This window comes from Pelophylax lessonae (genome assembly GCF_965119305.1).
Source record: "Pelophylax lessonae genome assembly, chromosome: 3".
NCBI lineage: Eukaryota > Metazoa > Chordata > Amphibia > Anura > Ranidae > Pelophylax > Pelophylax lessonae.
In genome coordinates, this window is record NC_138770.1 from 89,241,442 (window position 1) to 89,258,212 (window position 16,771).

At 42.2% G+C, this 16,771-nt stretch overlaps 1 protein-coding gene across 1 annotated transcript in view; it reads right to left on the reverse strand.

Moving 5' to 3' along the window:
• Positions 1-16,771, reverse strand: part of LOC309550378 (uncharacterized protein) — a gene marked incomplete at its 3' end in the record, with an annotated part of 165,208 nt that overhangs the window by 98,861 nt on the left and 49,576 nt on the right. The window contains exons 6-8 of the mRNA XM_082250773.1: positions 16,085-16,226; positions 2,799-2,983; positions 204-345 (exon numbers count right to left, since the gene is read on the reverse strand). Coding sequence (XP_082106899.1) covers positions 204-345; positions 2,799-2,983; positions 16,085-16,226 — 469 coding nt within the window. The remainder of the gene's footprint in view (positions 1-203; positions 346-2,798; positions 2,984-16,084; positions 16,227-16,771) is intronic.

A 16,771-nucleotide genomic window follows, 5' to 3' on the forward strand; every position in this document is an offset into this window, starting at 1 on the left:
AAACGAAAATATACCAACAGTAATCATTAGATCAACTTCTCTCAAATGTTAATGGTCATAGTTCGATCAGAATTAGGCCGGTCCCTGCTGAACCATCTTGATCCATTTGTGGCAAGCTTAACAGTCTATACACTACCATCTAATCTGTAGTTCTTCTTTACAGTGAAACATAAGAGTAATAAAGACAAAAACAGATACGATACCTGCTGAAAATGGCATGAAGGCATCTTTCGTCTGAAAATTCCCTTGTGAGTCCAGGAAATGTTGAGGATTAAATAAGTGAGGCTCTGCAAACTGAGTCTTGTCATAAAGAACAGATGCAAGAAGCGGGATAACGTAGGTATCCTATAAAATATACATAAATACAATTATACATAATAGTTTGCCATAGACATGTGCATGACAAAAACATTTGTTAAGTTTTGTTTAGATTCGTTAATCTAGGTATTTTGTTTAGTTAAATTCAGTTGATTTGTTCAGTTGGTATTCCGGATTCATATTCGGAATTCGTAGCTCATATTTATATTCGGAGCTCCAGAAGAATGTCTACTTCTGCTTTATTGACTACAGTAACGTCTTCGATTATATGGATCACAGCAAGATGTGAAAATACTGAAAGAAATAGGAATACCAAACCCCCTTGTCTTCTGAAAATCCTGTATGCAAGTCAAGAAGCAACAGTTTGAACAGGACATGGAACAACTGACTGGTTCAAAATTGATCAAGGAGTGCGGCAAGGATTTATAACGTCACCCTACTTATTTACGTTATATGCAGAGTTCATCATGCAAAATGCCAGGATCGACGAATCACAAGTGGGAATTAAGATCTCAGGGAGAAATAATCAACAACCTGAGATATGCAGACAATACCACACTAATGTCAGAAAGTGAAGAACTAAATAGTCTCATAATGAAGGTGAAAGAGGAGAGCCCAAAAGCTGACCTGAAATTGAACATTAAGAAAACCAAGATCAGATCATGGCAACCGTTCCCATCACTCCTTGGCAAATAGAAGGAGAAGAAATGGAAACAGTGACAGATTTTATTCTTAGTAGGCTCCAAGATCACGGCAGATGGTGACTGTAGCCATGAAATTAAGAGACGCTTGCTTCTTGGGAGGAAAGCAATGGCAAACCTAGACAATGTTACAAAAAGCAGAGACATCACCCTACCAACAAAGCGCCGTATTGTCAAAGTTATGGTGATCCCAGTAGTAACCTATGGCTGTAAAAGTTGGACCGTAAGGAAGGCTGAATGCCAAAGAATTGATGCTTTTGAACTATGGTGTTGGAGAAGACTCTTGAAAGTCCCTTGAAATGGCAAGAAGATCAAACCAGTCAATCCTAAAAGGAAATCAAACCTGAATGTTTACTGGAAGGACAGATTCTGAAGCTGAAACTCAAATACTTTGGCCACCTAATGTGAAGAAAGGATTTATTGGAAAAAGACGATGATGCTGGGAAACATGGAAGGAAAAAGAGAAGAGGACAACAGAAAACAAGATAGATAGATAGCATCATCGAAACAATGAACATGAAGTTAAGGAAGCTCCGGGGAGCAGTGGAGGACAGAAAAGCCTGGCGGGCTATGGGTCATGAGGGTCACGATGAGTCGAACACTACTAAACGACTGAACAACAAAAACACCCTAATGCAATGCATATCCCTTGGCCCCTGCACATTTTATAAGGCCATGTGTGGCAGCTATTTTGCGAGAGTGAGAGCAGAGAGCCAGTTTTATTTGAGGTGAAAAGATAATGTCAAGTACAAACTCTCTCTCTCTCTCTCTCTCTTTATATATATATATATATATATATATATATATATATATATATATATATATATATATATATATATATTTTTTTTTTTTTTAAATGGTTTCCTTTTATCAATTTTACACATACAAAGTAAACAAAAAAAAAATGTTCATCAAATGATCATTAGTATGAATCTCTCATCTTTGGCTTAAAAAAAAAAAAAAAAAAACAGCATTATTTTGAATTTGTACTCTAATAAGACACAGTGGAGTTGATTTGCTAAGGGCACTTTGCAAAGTTACTCTGCAAGAACAGTTGCTTCAGAGCTTAGTAAATGAACAGAGACTCTGCTAACTTCTACCTTCCAATCATGGTGCAAGCAAAAATACATTTTTTTTATTTTTCTTCCATGTGATTGGGTATTCTTGGCAACGTAAATGTTTACTTCCATTTACTAAGCCCTGGAGCAACTACACTTGCAGAGTGCAACTGCACTTTGCAAACTGCACAGTCTATTTGCCTTTAGTAAATCAACCCCAAAGTCTTTGATTTCAGCAATATGTTTACAGTTCGAATTACCTTTCGAATTCAAATGCATTTTGATTTACAATTCAATTCGAATTTAGTAAAATTTGGATGACCTTCGTTTCGTTGTTCGGAGATTTTGGAAAAAACGTATTTATATTGCAATTAGGAATTTCGTTAGCATCTGACTCTGCTAAATTCTTATCAATAAGCATTGTTCATAGCTAACTAAGAATTACAGAATGCTGTGTTATGGAGAAGAGGGGAAGTGGATGTTCTCTGCAGTCTTAACCCTTGGGTTAAAAAGTTGGTCCTACAATACAGTGACTAGGTGTTGTCTGTTACTGCCAAGATCACCAGGAGAAAAAAAAAAAAAAAAAAAGTGAAAAAAGAAAACAAATTCAACCACCACATCTGGTAAGCTGCAATATATGATCGGTTAGTTCTTTGGTTTAAATAAGCTTTAATGTTTTGTTCTAGAACTTCTAATACTAGATCAGAGAATTGAAACTTACTTTTGGAATAAAGTAGTCCATAAAGTGAACATCCTTAGTAGTCTGATGGGGTAGATTCATTGGTATTATATTTGCAAATCTTTGGATCTCATGTAGAACAGCATTGGTATAAGGCATTTGAGGACGATGGTTGCATTTAGGCTGCATGGTGCCGATCACTTTTGCAATTTCATTTTGTACTCTTTCTACAAAAAAAAAAAAAAAGAAGAGAAGTACATCGACCAAGCAATTTACTTTTTGATAATTGAGTAAATCACTCGATATGCCTTAGTAGAACTAAAAGGAAAAACATTTTTTTTATATTTTGGATAGAGTAAGGAAAGGTTATAACCCGTCATTTTTTTCCCCATCTTTCCCCATTGGAGAGCTTTCCCTTCACTTCCTGTCCCATATCCAAAATAGTGTCCCCATTGGAAGATTTCCGCTCTATCATTTGAGGACAATTTAACATTTGGGATTTTCTTTTACTTTCACTTTCAATAATAATGATCAACAGGACAATTAGAGGATGAATCTTCCCAACAGGGCAGAGGTAGCAATAAAACCTAACAGGTGTTAAAATTTCACTATACTCTGTCCAAAAACGTAACCAGTTCCGGACCGCCCACCGCCGATTTACTGCGGCAGGGCGGCACTCCTGTGCGAAACGACGTAGGGCTACATCGGTCGCGCGCCTGCAGCTAAGGTGCAAGCACATGCCGGCGGCAGTGCGCTCCTGCCCCCACTTGGCAGCAGGGAAGCCGATGCAAGGGGCAGGCGGCTCCGAATGCCGCCTGACACCCACGATCGCTCCCTGCTGAGAGAGAAGAACGGTCAGCTGTTGTAAACACAGTGGACCGTTCTTCTCTCTGGAATGATCATAGAGCTCCTGTGATCCTTCTATATAGGATCACAGATCTCTGATCATTTCACAAGCCCAACCCCCATACAGTTAGAAACATGCCCCTAGGTACACATTTAACCCCTTGATCACCCCTTCCCTGCCAGTGTCATTACAGTAACAGTGCATATTTTTAGCACTGATTACTGTAGTAATGTCACTGGTCCCCCCAAAAGTGTCAAAAATGTCAGTTAGGGGTCCGATCTGTCCGCCGCAATGTCACAGTCCTGCTAAGAATCGCAGATCGCCACCATTACTAGTAAAAACAATTTAAAAAAAATTACATAAATTTTTCCCGTAGTTAGTAGACGTGATAACTAATTAAAATACGCTTATTGCGATTTTTTTTTACCAAAAATATGTAGCAGAAAAAAAATTGGCCTAAAATATTAAAAAATTTTGGATTTTTAATTTTTTTTGGGGAATGTTATATAGCAGAAGGTGAAAAATAATAGTTTTTTTTTTTTTCAGAATTGTCGCTCTTTTTTTTGTTTATAGCGCAAAAAAATAAAAAAATATCGCAGGAGGTGATCAAATAACACCAAAAGAAAGATCTGTTCGTGGAGGAAAAAAGACATCAATTTTATTTGGGTATATCGTCGCACGACCGCGCAATTGTCCGTTAAAGTAATGCACTGCCGAATCGCAAAATATGGCCTGGTCATTGAGGAAAATCTTCCGGTCCAGAAGCGGTTAAAAAACAAGTTTTGCCTTAAAGCGGAGTTCCGGCCACAAAATTGACATAATCGGTTTTGTGGCCATTCGCTTCCTATTTGTCACCTAAAAAAGAAATGGATAGTTACGTTTTTTTTTTTTTTTACTTACCTTGTTATTGTAGAAAAATATACTCACCTTTCTTTCACTTCCTCCCTCGGCGGCCACGGCCCGCGCCGTCACTTCCGGTTTGCAATGATTCCTGGGAGCTGAACGTCATCACTCCCAGGAATCAATGCGCCGGCACCGGCCCCGCTCGTCACTTCCGGTGCGGCGCCGCATTCCCTGCTAAACAGCTTCTGGGCATGCCCAGAAGCTGTGGAGGAATGCGGCGCCCCACCGGAAGTGACGAGCGGGGCCGGTGCAGGTGCATTCTGGGAGAAGAGGACACGGAAGAGGATGCAGAAGAGGATCGCGCTGGCTTCAGCTGCCCACATCCGAGATGGCAACGCTGGAGAAGATATTTTAAAGATAAGCATTTCTTCTTGCAGGTAAGTGTGACCCGGGACAGTACAGAGGCTATCCATTGTGGAATGTACTAGCCCTGACTGTCCCGGGGGTATTTTTATTGAACATTTTTGTTCGTGGCCGGAACTCCGCTTTAAGTTCAACTTTAGGAGTGTGGCAGAGTTAAGGTGTCCTAGGGTTTAGGCAGCAGTCTCGCAAGAAGTTCCGGGCATGGGGACCGCACCGTCTAACAGACTATTTCATGCAGCCCGCACAGAGGAAACCACAAGATGGCACCTGAGAAGAAGTCGAGCACTCTTCCTCCCCATAAGCAACACACAGAGAGGAGGCACAGGGAACCCTTGTGGGGATGGAGGAAGCCTCGAGATCCACTGTCCCCTGCAGCATCTGACATAGGTAAGAGAGCTGCTCTCTCACTTGCTCACTCCCCACTAAAGCCGCCCTCAGCCATAAAATATCACTGAGCTGATGTCACCAGAGCCCAGGCTGCTCCCCTCACAGAACACACAGAACCCCTTGCTGCATTTCAAGCTTCTGACTCTCTAGGCTCTGGGAGCATTTTAAAAAGGCAATGCTCCTCTCCCTTCAAGAAGGCCTCCAAAATGATCTCAGAACATTTATCTCCCAGCTATCAAACAGGCTTGAAAGTTTAGAGGAATGCACAGATCCCACAGAATCCCAGATAGAAGTCACGGTAAAAGCCCATAAAGATATGGTAGACGCCGATGAGCAAGTTGAAACATTCTGCAAATTACAATATAAAGTGGCCGCCACAATATTATAAACCAGAGGGGAAATCCAGAAGCTTTCAAACAGAGCAACTTGATCCCCTATCTACAACAGCTCTTTCTAAGACCAATACCTGACCCCGTGCCTCGTGACCTCCTTATGGATAGAGTTCATAGGATTCTCAAACCGGCTTACCTCCCTGACACCATAGCCCTAGATATCCTAGTGAAGATACATTTCTATCACATCAGGAGTTGCTCTTTTTCAAGACCTCTCTGCGGCCACATCTCAGAGAAGAAAGGTAAATTACACCCATCACCACTGTTCTGTGGGAGCATAACATCATTTACCACTGGGGCTTCCCCACTAAGCACTCGGTTACCCAACAAACCCAACAGGTTGCCATCATTTCCACAAAAGGGGGCTTCAAACAACTCCACAACTGGGGCCTTATGCCTTCATCACCATCTAATGAATCACCCAAACGTATCTCCTCCAACTCCAGACCAGAATGATAGGCACAGATCCTAAAAATTACTCAGATCACTGGTCCTGCTCCCCATCATTACATTAAGCCATATTTCCAGGTGCATGGTACTTGTGCTCCACTTCCCAGGTGATCGGTGAGAATCATTAGTCTTCCATTTTTTTATCTTTTTTTTTTCCCTCTTCACTTTCTAATCTGAGATTTTGATGTGCTTTTGTTTTTCTTCTATTGGCTTTGTGTGCACACCTTAGTTATCCATTGTGCTATACACATTATTTTCTATTGTTGTTAGCTTATTGTTACCTTCTAATAATGATCATATCCAGTAATATTCCTACCAGTTTCTTTTGTTGCTCTGTACATTTTACTTATCCGGGTATTACCCCTATCTTCCTTTCCGCTACATTACACTTTCCTACCTCCATCATATCACACCCTTCTGTAGCATCCCCTCTCCGCTCCCTGTCACTGCCACCAGAAAAAACAACTAATGTCATTACGCATTACCTCTATTAATGCGAAGGGACTTAGCAGCCCCTTCAAAAATTCCAGACTATGGAAAGAGGCCCCTTTCTCAGAAGGCTGATGTCATGTGCATTCAAGAAATGCATTTTAAGCAAGGCAAAGCACCCTCCTGTCAACATAAGAGGTTTCCACACAGTTTTTTTGCCAGTTCCCCCAAGAAGGTCAGGGGCATGATGACTGCCATACACAAAACCCTTTCCTTTCAGCTCAAACATGTGGAAGTGGACCCAATAAGCAGATACATCATCCTAGATGCTTTATTCGATGACTCACCTTTTGTCCTTGTCAATATTTATGCACCCAAAAATCATCAGAATTGCTTTTACAGATCTGTACTAAACAAACTTGGATCACTATTCAAAAGACCGCATGATTATATGTGGAGACTTCAACAACGTGGCAGACAAAGCCCTTGACTTGGCTAACCCACGCAGATCAGATCCCACAGCCCTCTCCTCCCTTATGCAACTGGAAGATCTTTATGACCCATGGCGGTGTTTACACAGATCTAAGAGGGATTACACCTTTTTTTCTACGTCTCAAAAATCCTATTCTAGGATTGATCTTTTCCTGATGAATAAAAATCTCCCACAAGCTGTCTGAGGCTACTATAGGCCTCATCACCTGGTCGGATTACGCCCCATTTTCTAGATTTTTTATCTTCTAAACGTGAAACCAGACAGCACACCTCATGGCATATGAATACTTCCTCAATAACACACCCAATCTATCAGGAAAAGATGAAACTAGATATAGAAACCTATTTTGCTACCAATATTAGATCAGTTCCAGATGACACGCTATTACAGAATGCGCAAAAATCTTGTATACGTGATTCTTTCCTTAAGTTTAGGACTCACAAGAAGCGTGCACAAGCAGAGAGGATCAGCTCTTTTTTTTTTACAGTCTAGAGGGAAAAAACAAAATCTCCCCCAATGACAGGGACACCTCTAGCCTCCGCCAACTTGGGGAAGACTTACGCACCAACCTACAAGCCACATTTGATTATCACATTAAAAAGCTACATTTAAGTTGGTACGCTTTTGGGAACAAGCCGGGAGCTCTCCTGGCAAAACAGGTCAAAAGAAAAGTAGCAATATCTAAAATTCCCTATATGCATACTTCCCATGGGCAGAGAGTAAGCAACCCATGAGACATCACAAACTGCTTTAGTGAATTTCCATGCCAAATTATACAATTTAGATAAGTCCCATACAGAGACCTCGCCAGACTCTGCACAAATTGCCCAATTGCTAGATCAGCTGAACTTGCCCGCTCTATCCTCTACTCTACAAGCTCAATACCCAATCATATCAGCAGAATTATCAAAGGCCATCTTATCTCTCTCCCTTCACAAAGCCTCCTGTCTCTTAATGCAGAGAAGGCATTCAACAGGGTACACTGGTCCTATCTTAGAGCTGTGCTCCAAAAATTTGGCCTTTCCAGTAATATACTCACCGCTGTTCTTGCCCTTTACTCCCACCCCTCAGCAAAAGTATGGTCCAATTAATTTAACATCATCAATGGAACACGTCAGGATTGTCCCTCTCCCCACTAATATTTGCCCTTGTCATGGAACCCCTTGCAAAAGCCATATGGGTACACCCGTTAATCTCAGGACTTCATATCAGTACAGTCACACATAAAGGGAGGAAGACAGCATGGGGACTGAGATGGAGGAGGCTGTGATTGCCAGTTGCACTGTAATATAAAGGGTACTGCACTGTAAACCTTACAGTACCCCTTTAGAGTGCAGTCCCCTTTATATCACAGTATCCCTTTTACAGTGCATTCCCCTTTACATCACAGCTCCCCTTTACACCACAGCTCCCCTTTACAGAGCAGTTCCCTTTACATTACACTGCTCCCTTAACATCAGTGCCCCCTTTACAGAGCAGTCCCTGTTACATTATTGTAAAGGGGCACTGTGATGTAAAGGGGACTGCACTGTAATGTAAAGGGTGCCACGATGTGAAGGGGAACTGATGACACTGATGACAGCCCCCCCCCGATCCCTGGGAAAATTGGCTGCCATGAAAACGGTCCCTGGTGGCATGGGAATATGGTGTATATTATGGTGTATATACAGTACTAAAATGCTTTCTTTCGTTGATCTATGCAAAGTAGGCAAACTGAGAAATCAATTTATAAAAGCCACATTCTTTGGAAGTATAAAGAAATGTTGCTCATGCTGTATAGTCCCCAAGGTGCCACACCCCCAAAATGGACAAATAAAGTAGGTAAAATGTAAGAAACTTTATTAACTTATACAAAAGAATAAAAACAATAGGCAAGCTGTAAAATACTCCACATGAACCAGTGCAACTTGGACCACTGAACCCCCGGGTTTGACCCGACGCGTTTCGGAGTGTGAATTAACTCCTTCCTCAGGGGTGCCCTTGGAAGGTGGTCTGTAGATAGTTATCATAAAACAATTAATTATCACATATTGCAAAAAACATACAATGCATTAAGGGTTAACATGTGTAATCTACTTACATAGTTCACTGTAATGGGAGGTATGGATAGCCTGCCTCAGGGTTAAAAGCAAAGGGTAAGCATGCCAACGTTGTCCACTAGGGGTGCCTTCTGGTTATCCTAGAGAGTCTAGGGGTCTTGGATGAACTCCTGGATCCAGGTGGTCAGCAACTGCCCGCTGGCTAGTCTCGGTCAGAGGCTAGATGGGAGCAGCTGAAACCTATTCACAGCAGTTCTGCTGAACAAAAATTCGAGCAATTAACCAAAATGTATGCTCAAACAGAAATAGAAAAATATATATCAAAAAGTGCCCAAACATAGCTCAAAAATGTCCATGAAAGCAGACAGCCATCAGTGTTATAGGGTACATGGAGAACATAATGTAAGGGAATAAATGCTAGACTGTAAAGTCAAACGCATAGAAAAAATCCCATATAGTCAAAAAGCTTGCAAGATTATCACAATGGAGCAGAGTGTCTTGTTTGTAAAGGCATTGCAATGTATCTGCTTGGTACAAGTAGCTAGAGGCTGTCATCATGGGTAGAGCTGGGCAGAGTAATGTTGAAGAGCAGGCTAAATTTTTTACCTATAGCCAGAGCAGTTCAAATATCCCCGATGGATGTTGGAGCATGAGAGATCCTGCGTGTCCGGCGAGGGAGCAAGCAGCTCTCATGCCGGACAGGCAGGACTTTAAAGGCAGCGCCATCAGCTGAAACGATCATCAGCTGGATGACGCCGCTTGCTCAGCTGATTGCCGATAAGGTTCCCTGAAACGCAGCCGCCGCACACGCCCCCAACCGGAAGTGATCCGGCGGGAGTGCGGACGGCCGATGCGTTCCACCGGCACGGAATACGCTCTGTCTGCGTGGAACGCAAACAGAGTGTAATGAGCATGCGTCACCAATCTCAGCTAGAGATCGGGATGGAAGGTGCATGCATCTCAAGTGGACGCCACTAGGTGGTGTCCGCTGTCACCGTGCCAGGCTGCTACCAAAGCGATTCCAGAGAGCAAGGAAAATTCTCTCTGGGAGGCAACTGCTGATCACGTCCAGGAGTGTCCAGGAAGAAAAAAAAAAAGGGGCATATCTTTGTATCAGAAATCTAAAGCAAGGGAGATTACAGTCTACTGAACCTAAAATTGTCCAGGGCTCAGTAGTCCTCTCATAAGTATGCATAGGTATCGACTATATAAATACATAAGTGTAACCAGAACATATTCAAGGGACTAATCCTCTAAAGTGGCAAAGTGGGACATGCTATACCATTTGTTACAAATGCGGGGATATCAAGACAGAATGCAGATAATACATCAAAGACATATGAAAAAAAGGGGGAAGGAAAGGGGGAAAGGGAAGAGTAGACAACCAAAGATAGGAAAACGAATAAACAAAAAAGAAGGGCCCACTTCTTAAGCCTGTTAAAAAGTCACTTTTGGGATAAAGTAGATTTATCCACAAATATAATGAAGGCAGTCTTGTCACGGGCCTATTTTTCCATGCCTCCAGAAGTAAATCCCTCAAGAAATGGTCTGAAGGATATTTGATCGTTGAGTCCTGGTGGTTCAGTTGCTCTCAAGCGGTATATCCATCGTAACTCCATTTGGAGGAGGGTCTTATTCCAGTCCCCTCCTCTGGGGTTAGGATGTATCCTGTCCAAGATCAAAAATTTGATCTTGGGGATTCTATCTGGGTGGACCAAAGCGGCGTGGCGTCCAAGTGGCAAATCAGGGTCACGTGTTGTAATACTTTTTATGTGTCTACATGCTCGTTTCGTAAATTCAAGTTTAGTCTTGCCAACATAAAAACAGCCGCACCCACAGAGGAGCAAGTATACCACTCCATGGGTGCGGCAGTTGGCAAAGTGTTGTGGCCTGAAGACCTGTCCGTTGGGTAATATTGGGTTTTTGCTTGTATACATGTATCTACAATACTTGCATGTTCCACATATGAAGGTTCCTTTGAATTTACAGTGATCTTTGCCTCTATTGGCTATAAATTCACTTTGTACGAGTTGATCTCTCAGGGCAGGCACCTTTTTATAGGTGAGTTGAGGATATGCCGCCACATGTTTGCCCACGATAGGATCGAGAGAGAGCATGTGCCAATATCTCGTCAGAATTTTCTTAATTTCAGGGTGTTGTTCTGAATATTTTGTGATGATTCTCAGGCTGTTATCGATGGGTTTAGGGGTCTTAGGAATCAACAGTTGTGCTCTATCAATAGCCAGTGCTTTTTTATATGCTTTTTTCAAAGTGGATTTTGTGTAGCCTCTAGCTAAGAGTCTACATCGCAGATCGTCTGCCGCTTTTTGAAAACTGGCAGAGTCAGTGCAATTTCGTCTAGCACGAAAATATTGGCCATAGGGGATTGAGCAAACCAGATTGTGTGGGTGGAAGCTCGAGGCGTGGAGTATGGTGTTTCCAGCAGTGGGTTTTCGATAAAGCCCACTGTGGAGAACACCATCGTCGCCCTTGTGGATCTCCACATCCAAAAAGGTGACTTGGCGCATGTCGTAATTCATAGTAAAGTTCAAGTTGAATTCGTTTTTGTTCATCCTGTCCATCCATTTCTCCAAAAGGTCTACTGGTCCATGCCAAAGCATGAACACATCATCGATGTAACGGACCCACATTATAATGTGGTCCGTGTACATCATGGTGTCATCATCGTGCAGGAGAGCGTGTTCCCACTCCCCCAGGTACAGATTGGCGTAGGATGGGGCACAGCATTTGCCCATCGCTACGCCCTGCACCTGGAGGTAGTGGGAACCGTTAAACGTAAACACGTTATGTGTTAGTATAAATTGTAGGATGGACAGGATGAATTCACCGTAGGCATTCAAACTTTGTCCTTGCATTAATGTATGTCTTATTGCTGCCAAACCCTGATCATGCGGGATGGAACTATATAAGGCCTCGACGTCTATCGTGACCAGTAGACAATTGTCGGGGACCACCACATTTTGTATTTGTTGTAAGAAATGTATTGTGTCTCGCACATGAGATGGTAATGCAACTACAAAAGGTTTTAAGAACGTGTCCACTAATTTACTCGCATTGTCTGTCACCGAACCCCTCCCCGAGATAATAGGACGCCCTGGTGGATTAGTGGCGTCCTTGTGTATCTTGGGGAGGGCGTAAAAAGTAGGGGTAACAGGGAAGGCAGTGCGGACATATTCCCAGGTGTGCTTGGGAATGATTGTGTTGAGATACGCCATGTCAACAATCTTGTAGAATTCCAGCTGGTATTTGGTGACAAGATCAGCTGGAATTCTCCTATACCACTTAAGGTTCTTCAAAATCTTTAGACACATTGCAACATAGTCGCCATTATTCATGACGACAACGTTGCCGCCCTTGTCAGCTTGCTTTATCGTGACCGATGAGTTTTGTTTGAGTTTTTGAATCGCTAACTTTTGATTGGAAGTAATATTGGTTTTAACTGTTTTTTTGATATTAAGCTTTTCAATCTCCTTGGTCACGAGTTTGACAAAGGTGGCAACGTGTGGATTGGAAGTTTGGGGGAATTTGTCAGATTTTTTCTTAAGAGACAGATCGTGGCCCATGGGTGTCGACTTGTGTGGGTCAACACCTGCCAATAAGGAAGGCAAGTCTACCCGATCAATTAAGTCTTCGTTTTCCTCAAGTAATGAAATTAATGTGTCAAGAATTGGGACCCAAGAATTGCTAGACGAAATTGCACTGACTCTGCCAGTTTTCAAAAAGCGGCAGACGATCTGCGATGTAGACTCTTACCTAGAGGCTACACAAAATCCACTTTGAAAAAAGCATATAAAAAAGCACTGGCTATTGATAGAGCACAACTGTTGATTCCTAAGACCCCTAAACCCATAGATAACAGCCTGAGAATCATCACAAAATATTCAGAACAACACCCTGAAATTAAGAAAATTCTGACGAGATATTGGCACATGCTCTCTCTCGATCCTATCGTGGGCAAACATGTGGCGGCATATCCTCAACTCACCTATAAAAAGGTGCCTGCCCTGAGAGATCAACTCGTACAAAGTGAATTTATAGCCAATAGAGGCAAAGATCACTGTAAATTCAAAGGAACCTTCATATGTGGAACATGCAAGTATTGTAGATACATGTATACAAGCAAAAACCCAATATTACCCAACGGACAGGTCTTCAGGCCACAACACTTTGCCAACTGCCGCACCCATGGAGTGGTATACTTGCTCCTCTGTGGGTGCGGCTGTTTTTATGTTGGCAAGACTAAACTTGAATTTACGAAACGAGCATGTAGACACATAAAAAGTATTACAACACGTGACCCTGATTTGCCACTTGGACGCCACGCCGCTTTGGTCCACCCAGATAGAATCCCCAAGATCAAATTTTTGATCTTGGACAGGATACATCCTAACCCCAGAGGAGGGGACTGGAATAAGACCCTCCTCCAAATGGAGTTACGATGGATATACCGCTTGAGAGCAACTGAACCACCAGGACTCAACGATCAAATATCCTTCAGACCATTTCTTGAGGGATTTACTTCTGGAGGCATGGAAAAATAGGCCCGTGACAAGACTGCCTTCATTATATTTGTGGATAAATCTACTTTATCCCAAAAGTGACTTTTTAACAGGCTTAAGAAGTGGGCCCTTCTTTTTTGTTTATTCGTTTTCCTATCTTTGGTTGTCTACTCTTCCCTTTCCCCCTTTCCTTCCCCCTTTTTTTCATATGTCTTTGATGTATTATCTGCATTCTGTCTTGATATCCCCGCATTTGTAACAAATGGTATAGCATGTCCCACTTTGCCACTTTAGAGGATTAGTCCCTTGAATATGTTCTGGTTACACTTATGTATTTATATAGTCGATACCTATGCATACTTATGAGAGGACTACTGAGCCCTGGACAATTTTAGGTTCAGTAGACTGTAATCTCCCTTGCTTTAGATTTCTAAAACAAAGATATGCCCCTTTTTTTTTTCTTCCTGGACACTCCTGGACGTGATCAGCAGTTGCCTCCCAGAGAGAATTTTCCTTGCTCTCTGGAATCGCTTTGGTAGCAGCCTGGCACGGTGACAGCGGACACCACCTAGTGGCGTCCGCTTGAGATGCATGCACCTTCCATCCCGATCTCTAGCTGAGATTGGTGACGCATGCTCATTACACTCTGTTTGCGTTCCACGCAGACAGAGCGTATTCCGTGCCGGTGGAACGCATCGGCCGTCCGCACTCCCGCCGGATCACTTCCGGTTGGGGGCGTGTGCGGCGGCTGCGTTTCAGGGAACCTTAATCGGCAATCAGCTGAGCAAGCGGCGTCATCCAGCTGATGATCGTTTCAGCTGATGGCGCTGCCTTTAAAGTCCTGCCTGTCCGGCATGAGAGCTGCTTGCTCCCTCGCCGGACACGCAGGATCTCTCATGCTCCAACATCCATCGGGGATATTTGAACTGCTCTGGCTATAGGTAAGAAATTTAGCCTGCTCTTCAACATTACTCTGCCCAGCTCTATCCATGATGACAGCCTCTAGCTACTTGTACCAAGCAGATACATTGCAATGCCTTTACAAACAAGACACTCTGCTCCATTGTGATAATCTTGCAAGCTTTTTGACTATATGGGATTTTTTCTATGCGTTTGACTTTACAGTCTAGCATTTATTCCCTTACATTATGTTCTCCATGTACCCTATAACACTGATGGCTGTCTGCTTTCATGGACATTTTGAGCTATGTTTGGGCACTTTTTGATATATATTTTTCTATTTCTGTTTGAGCATACATTTTGGTTAATTGCTCGAATTTTTGTTCAGCAGAACTGCTGTGAATAGGTTTCAGCTGCTCCCATCTAGCCTCTGACCGAGACTAGCCAGCGGGCAGTTGCTGACCACCTGGATCCAGGAGTTCATCCAAGACCCCTAGACTCTCTAGGATAACCAGAAGGCACCCCTAGTGGACAACGTTGGCATGCTTACCCTTTGCTTTTAACCCTGAGGCAGGCTATCCATACCTCCCATTACAGTGAACTATGTAAGTAGATTACACATGTTAACCCTTAATGCATTGTATGTTTTTTGCAATATGTGATAATTAATTGTTTTATGATAACTATCTACAGACCACCCTCCAAGGGCACCCCTGAGGAAGGAGTTAATTCACACTCCGAAACGCGTCGGGTCAAACCCGGGGGTTCAGTGGTCCAAGTTGCACTGGTTCATGTGGAGTATTTTACAGCTTGCCTATTGTTTTTATTCTTTTGTATAAGTTAATAAAGTTTCTTACATTTTACCTACTTTATTTGTCGTCTAAATTTGGTGCCTTAAAAGTCCCACCCAAGGGGAACCTTTTTTGGTTGTGATTTCTTTGGAAGTATAATGCATGCACTATTTAGAGTTTACATTTTGTTAAAAAAAAAAAGTTAATCCTGCTTTAACAGTTAGTTCTGAAATTGCAGTCTGAATTGTGACTATGTCAGTTTGACAAATGTACTGCATTGATATACCACTGGTATAATTAATATAGTGTTGAAAGATCTTGATATCATTTTGATGGACTAGTTAATACCACTATATAAACATAAAGCACATTTAGGGTCCATGCACACTGGGTTTAAAAAATTATGCTTCTACAGGAGTTTTGGTTTTGCCCGTAGAATCAGCTCAATGTTACCATATATGTTTATGCAAATTAGGACGTTTACAGGCATATTTTTTTAAGTTTAGTGTTTAGAGGCAGAACAAAAAAACCCTTCTGAATTACCCTTGAGAGGAGTTTTCTGGCAGTAAAAAAAAAATGCTAAAGTCTTCTAGAAGCTTGTACAAAATTGTTCTGTATGAGAGTTATTTCTGCGAAGGGAACTGGTGTTTTTTTATGCCCAGTGTCCATGGACCCCAATATTTATTCCTACTCAAAAAACTGTATCCTTTTATTCAGTATTATCTTGCATACTAGATTTCATAGTAGTAGTATGTAACTTTCATAACCTACATGGTAAAGAGATTAGTACTCATATCTATTGTCTAAATCATACCTTGAATTTCTGGATATTTTGTCATGAGAAGAAGACCCCAGCGGATGGTGGTTGCTGTAGTTTCCATTCCAGCTGAAAACAAATTTCTCACAAGACTTAGGAGGTTTCTGTTGTGAAAGGATGTGCCGGGATTACCTTCCTCCTGGAGAATTCAGAGCATAGAAATTACACGTGCTTAACACATAAAACATCAAAGAGTTTTATTTAGAATTATTCTCACTAGGAAACATACTGTATGTGTAAAAGGCAGTGACACCAGTATGTGCCTATCAGTGACACCAGTCTATGCCCATCAGTGAGGCCAATCTGTGCCCATCAGTGCCTGTCTATCAGTGCAGCCCATCAGTGCCGCCTAGCAGTGGCACCTATCATTGTTGCCCATTAGTGCCGCCCATCAGTGCCACCTATCATTGCTCATAAGTGCCACCTATCATTGCCCATAAGTGCCACCTATCAGTGCCCATCAGTTCCACCTATCAGTGCTGCATGTTAGTGCCTCCTCATCAGTGCCCTACAGTGCAGCCCATCAGCGCACATCAGTGAAGGAGAAAAATTACTTATTTACATTTTCTGACAGAAACTAAGAAACACTTTTTTTTGAACATTTTTGGTCTATTGTTTTATTAGCAAAAAATAAAAAAAAAACAGCAGCGATTAAATACCACCAAAAGAAAGCTCTATTTGTGT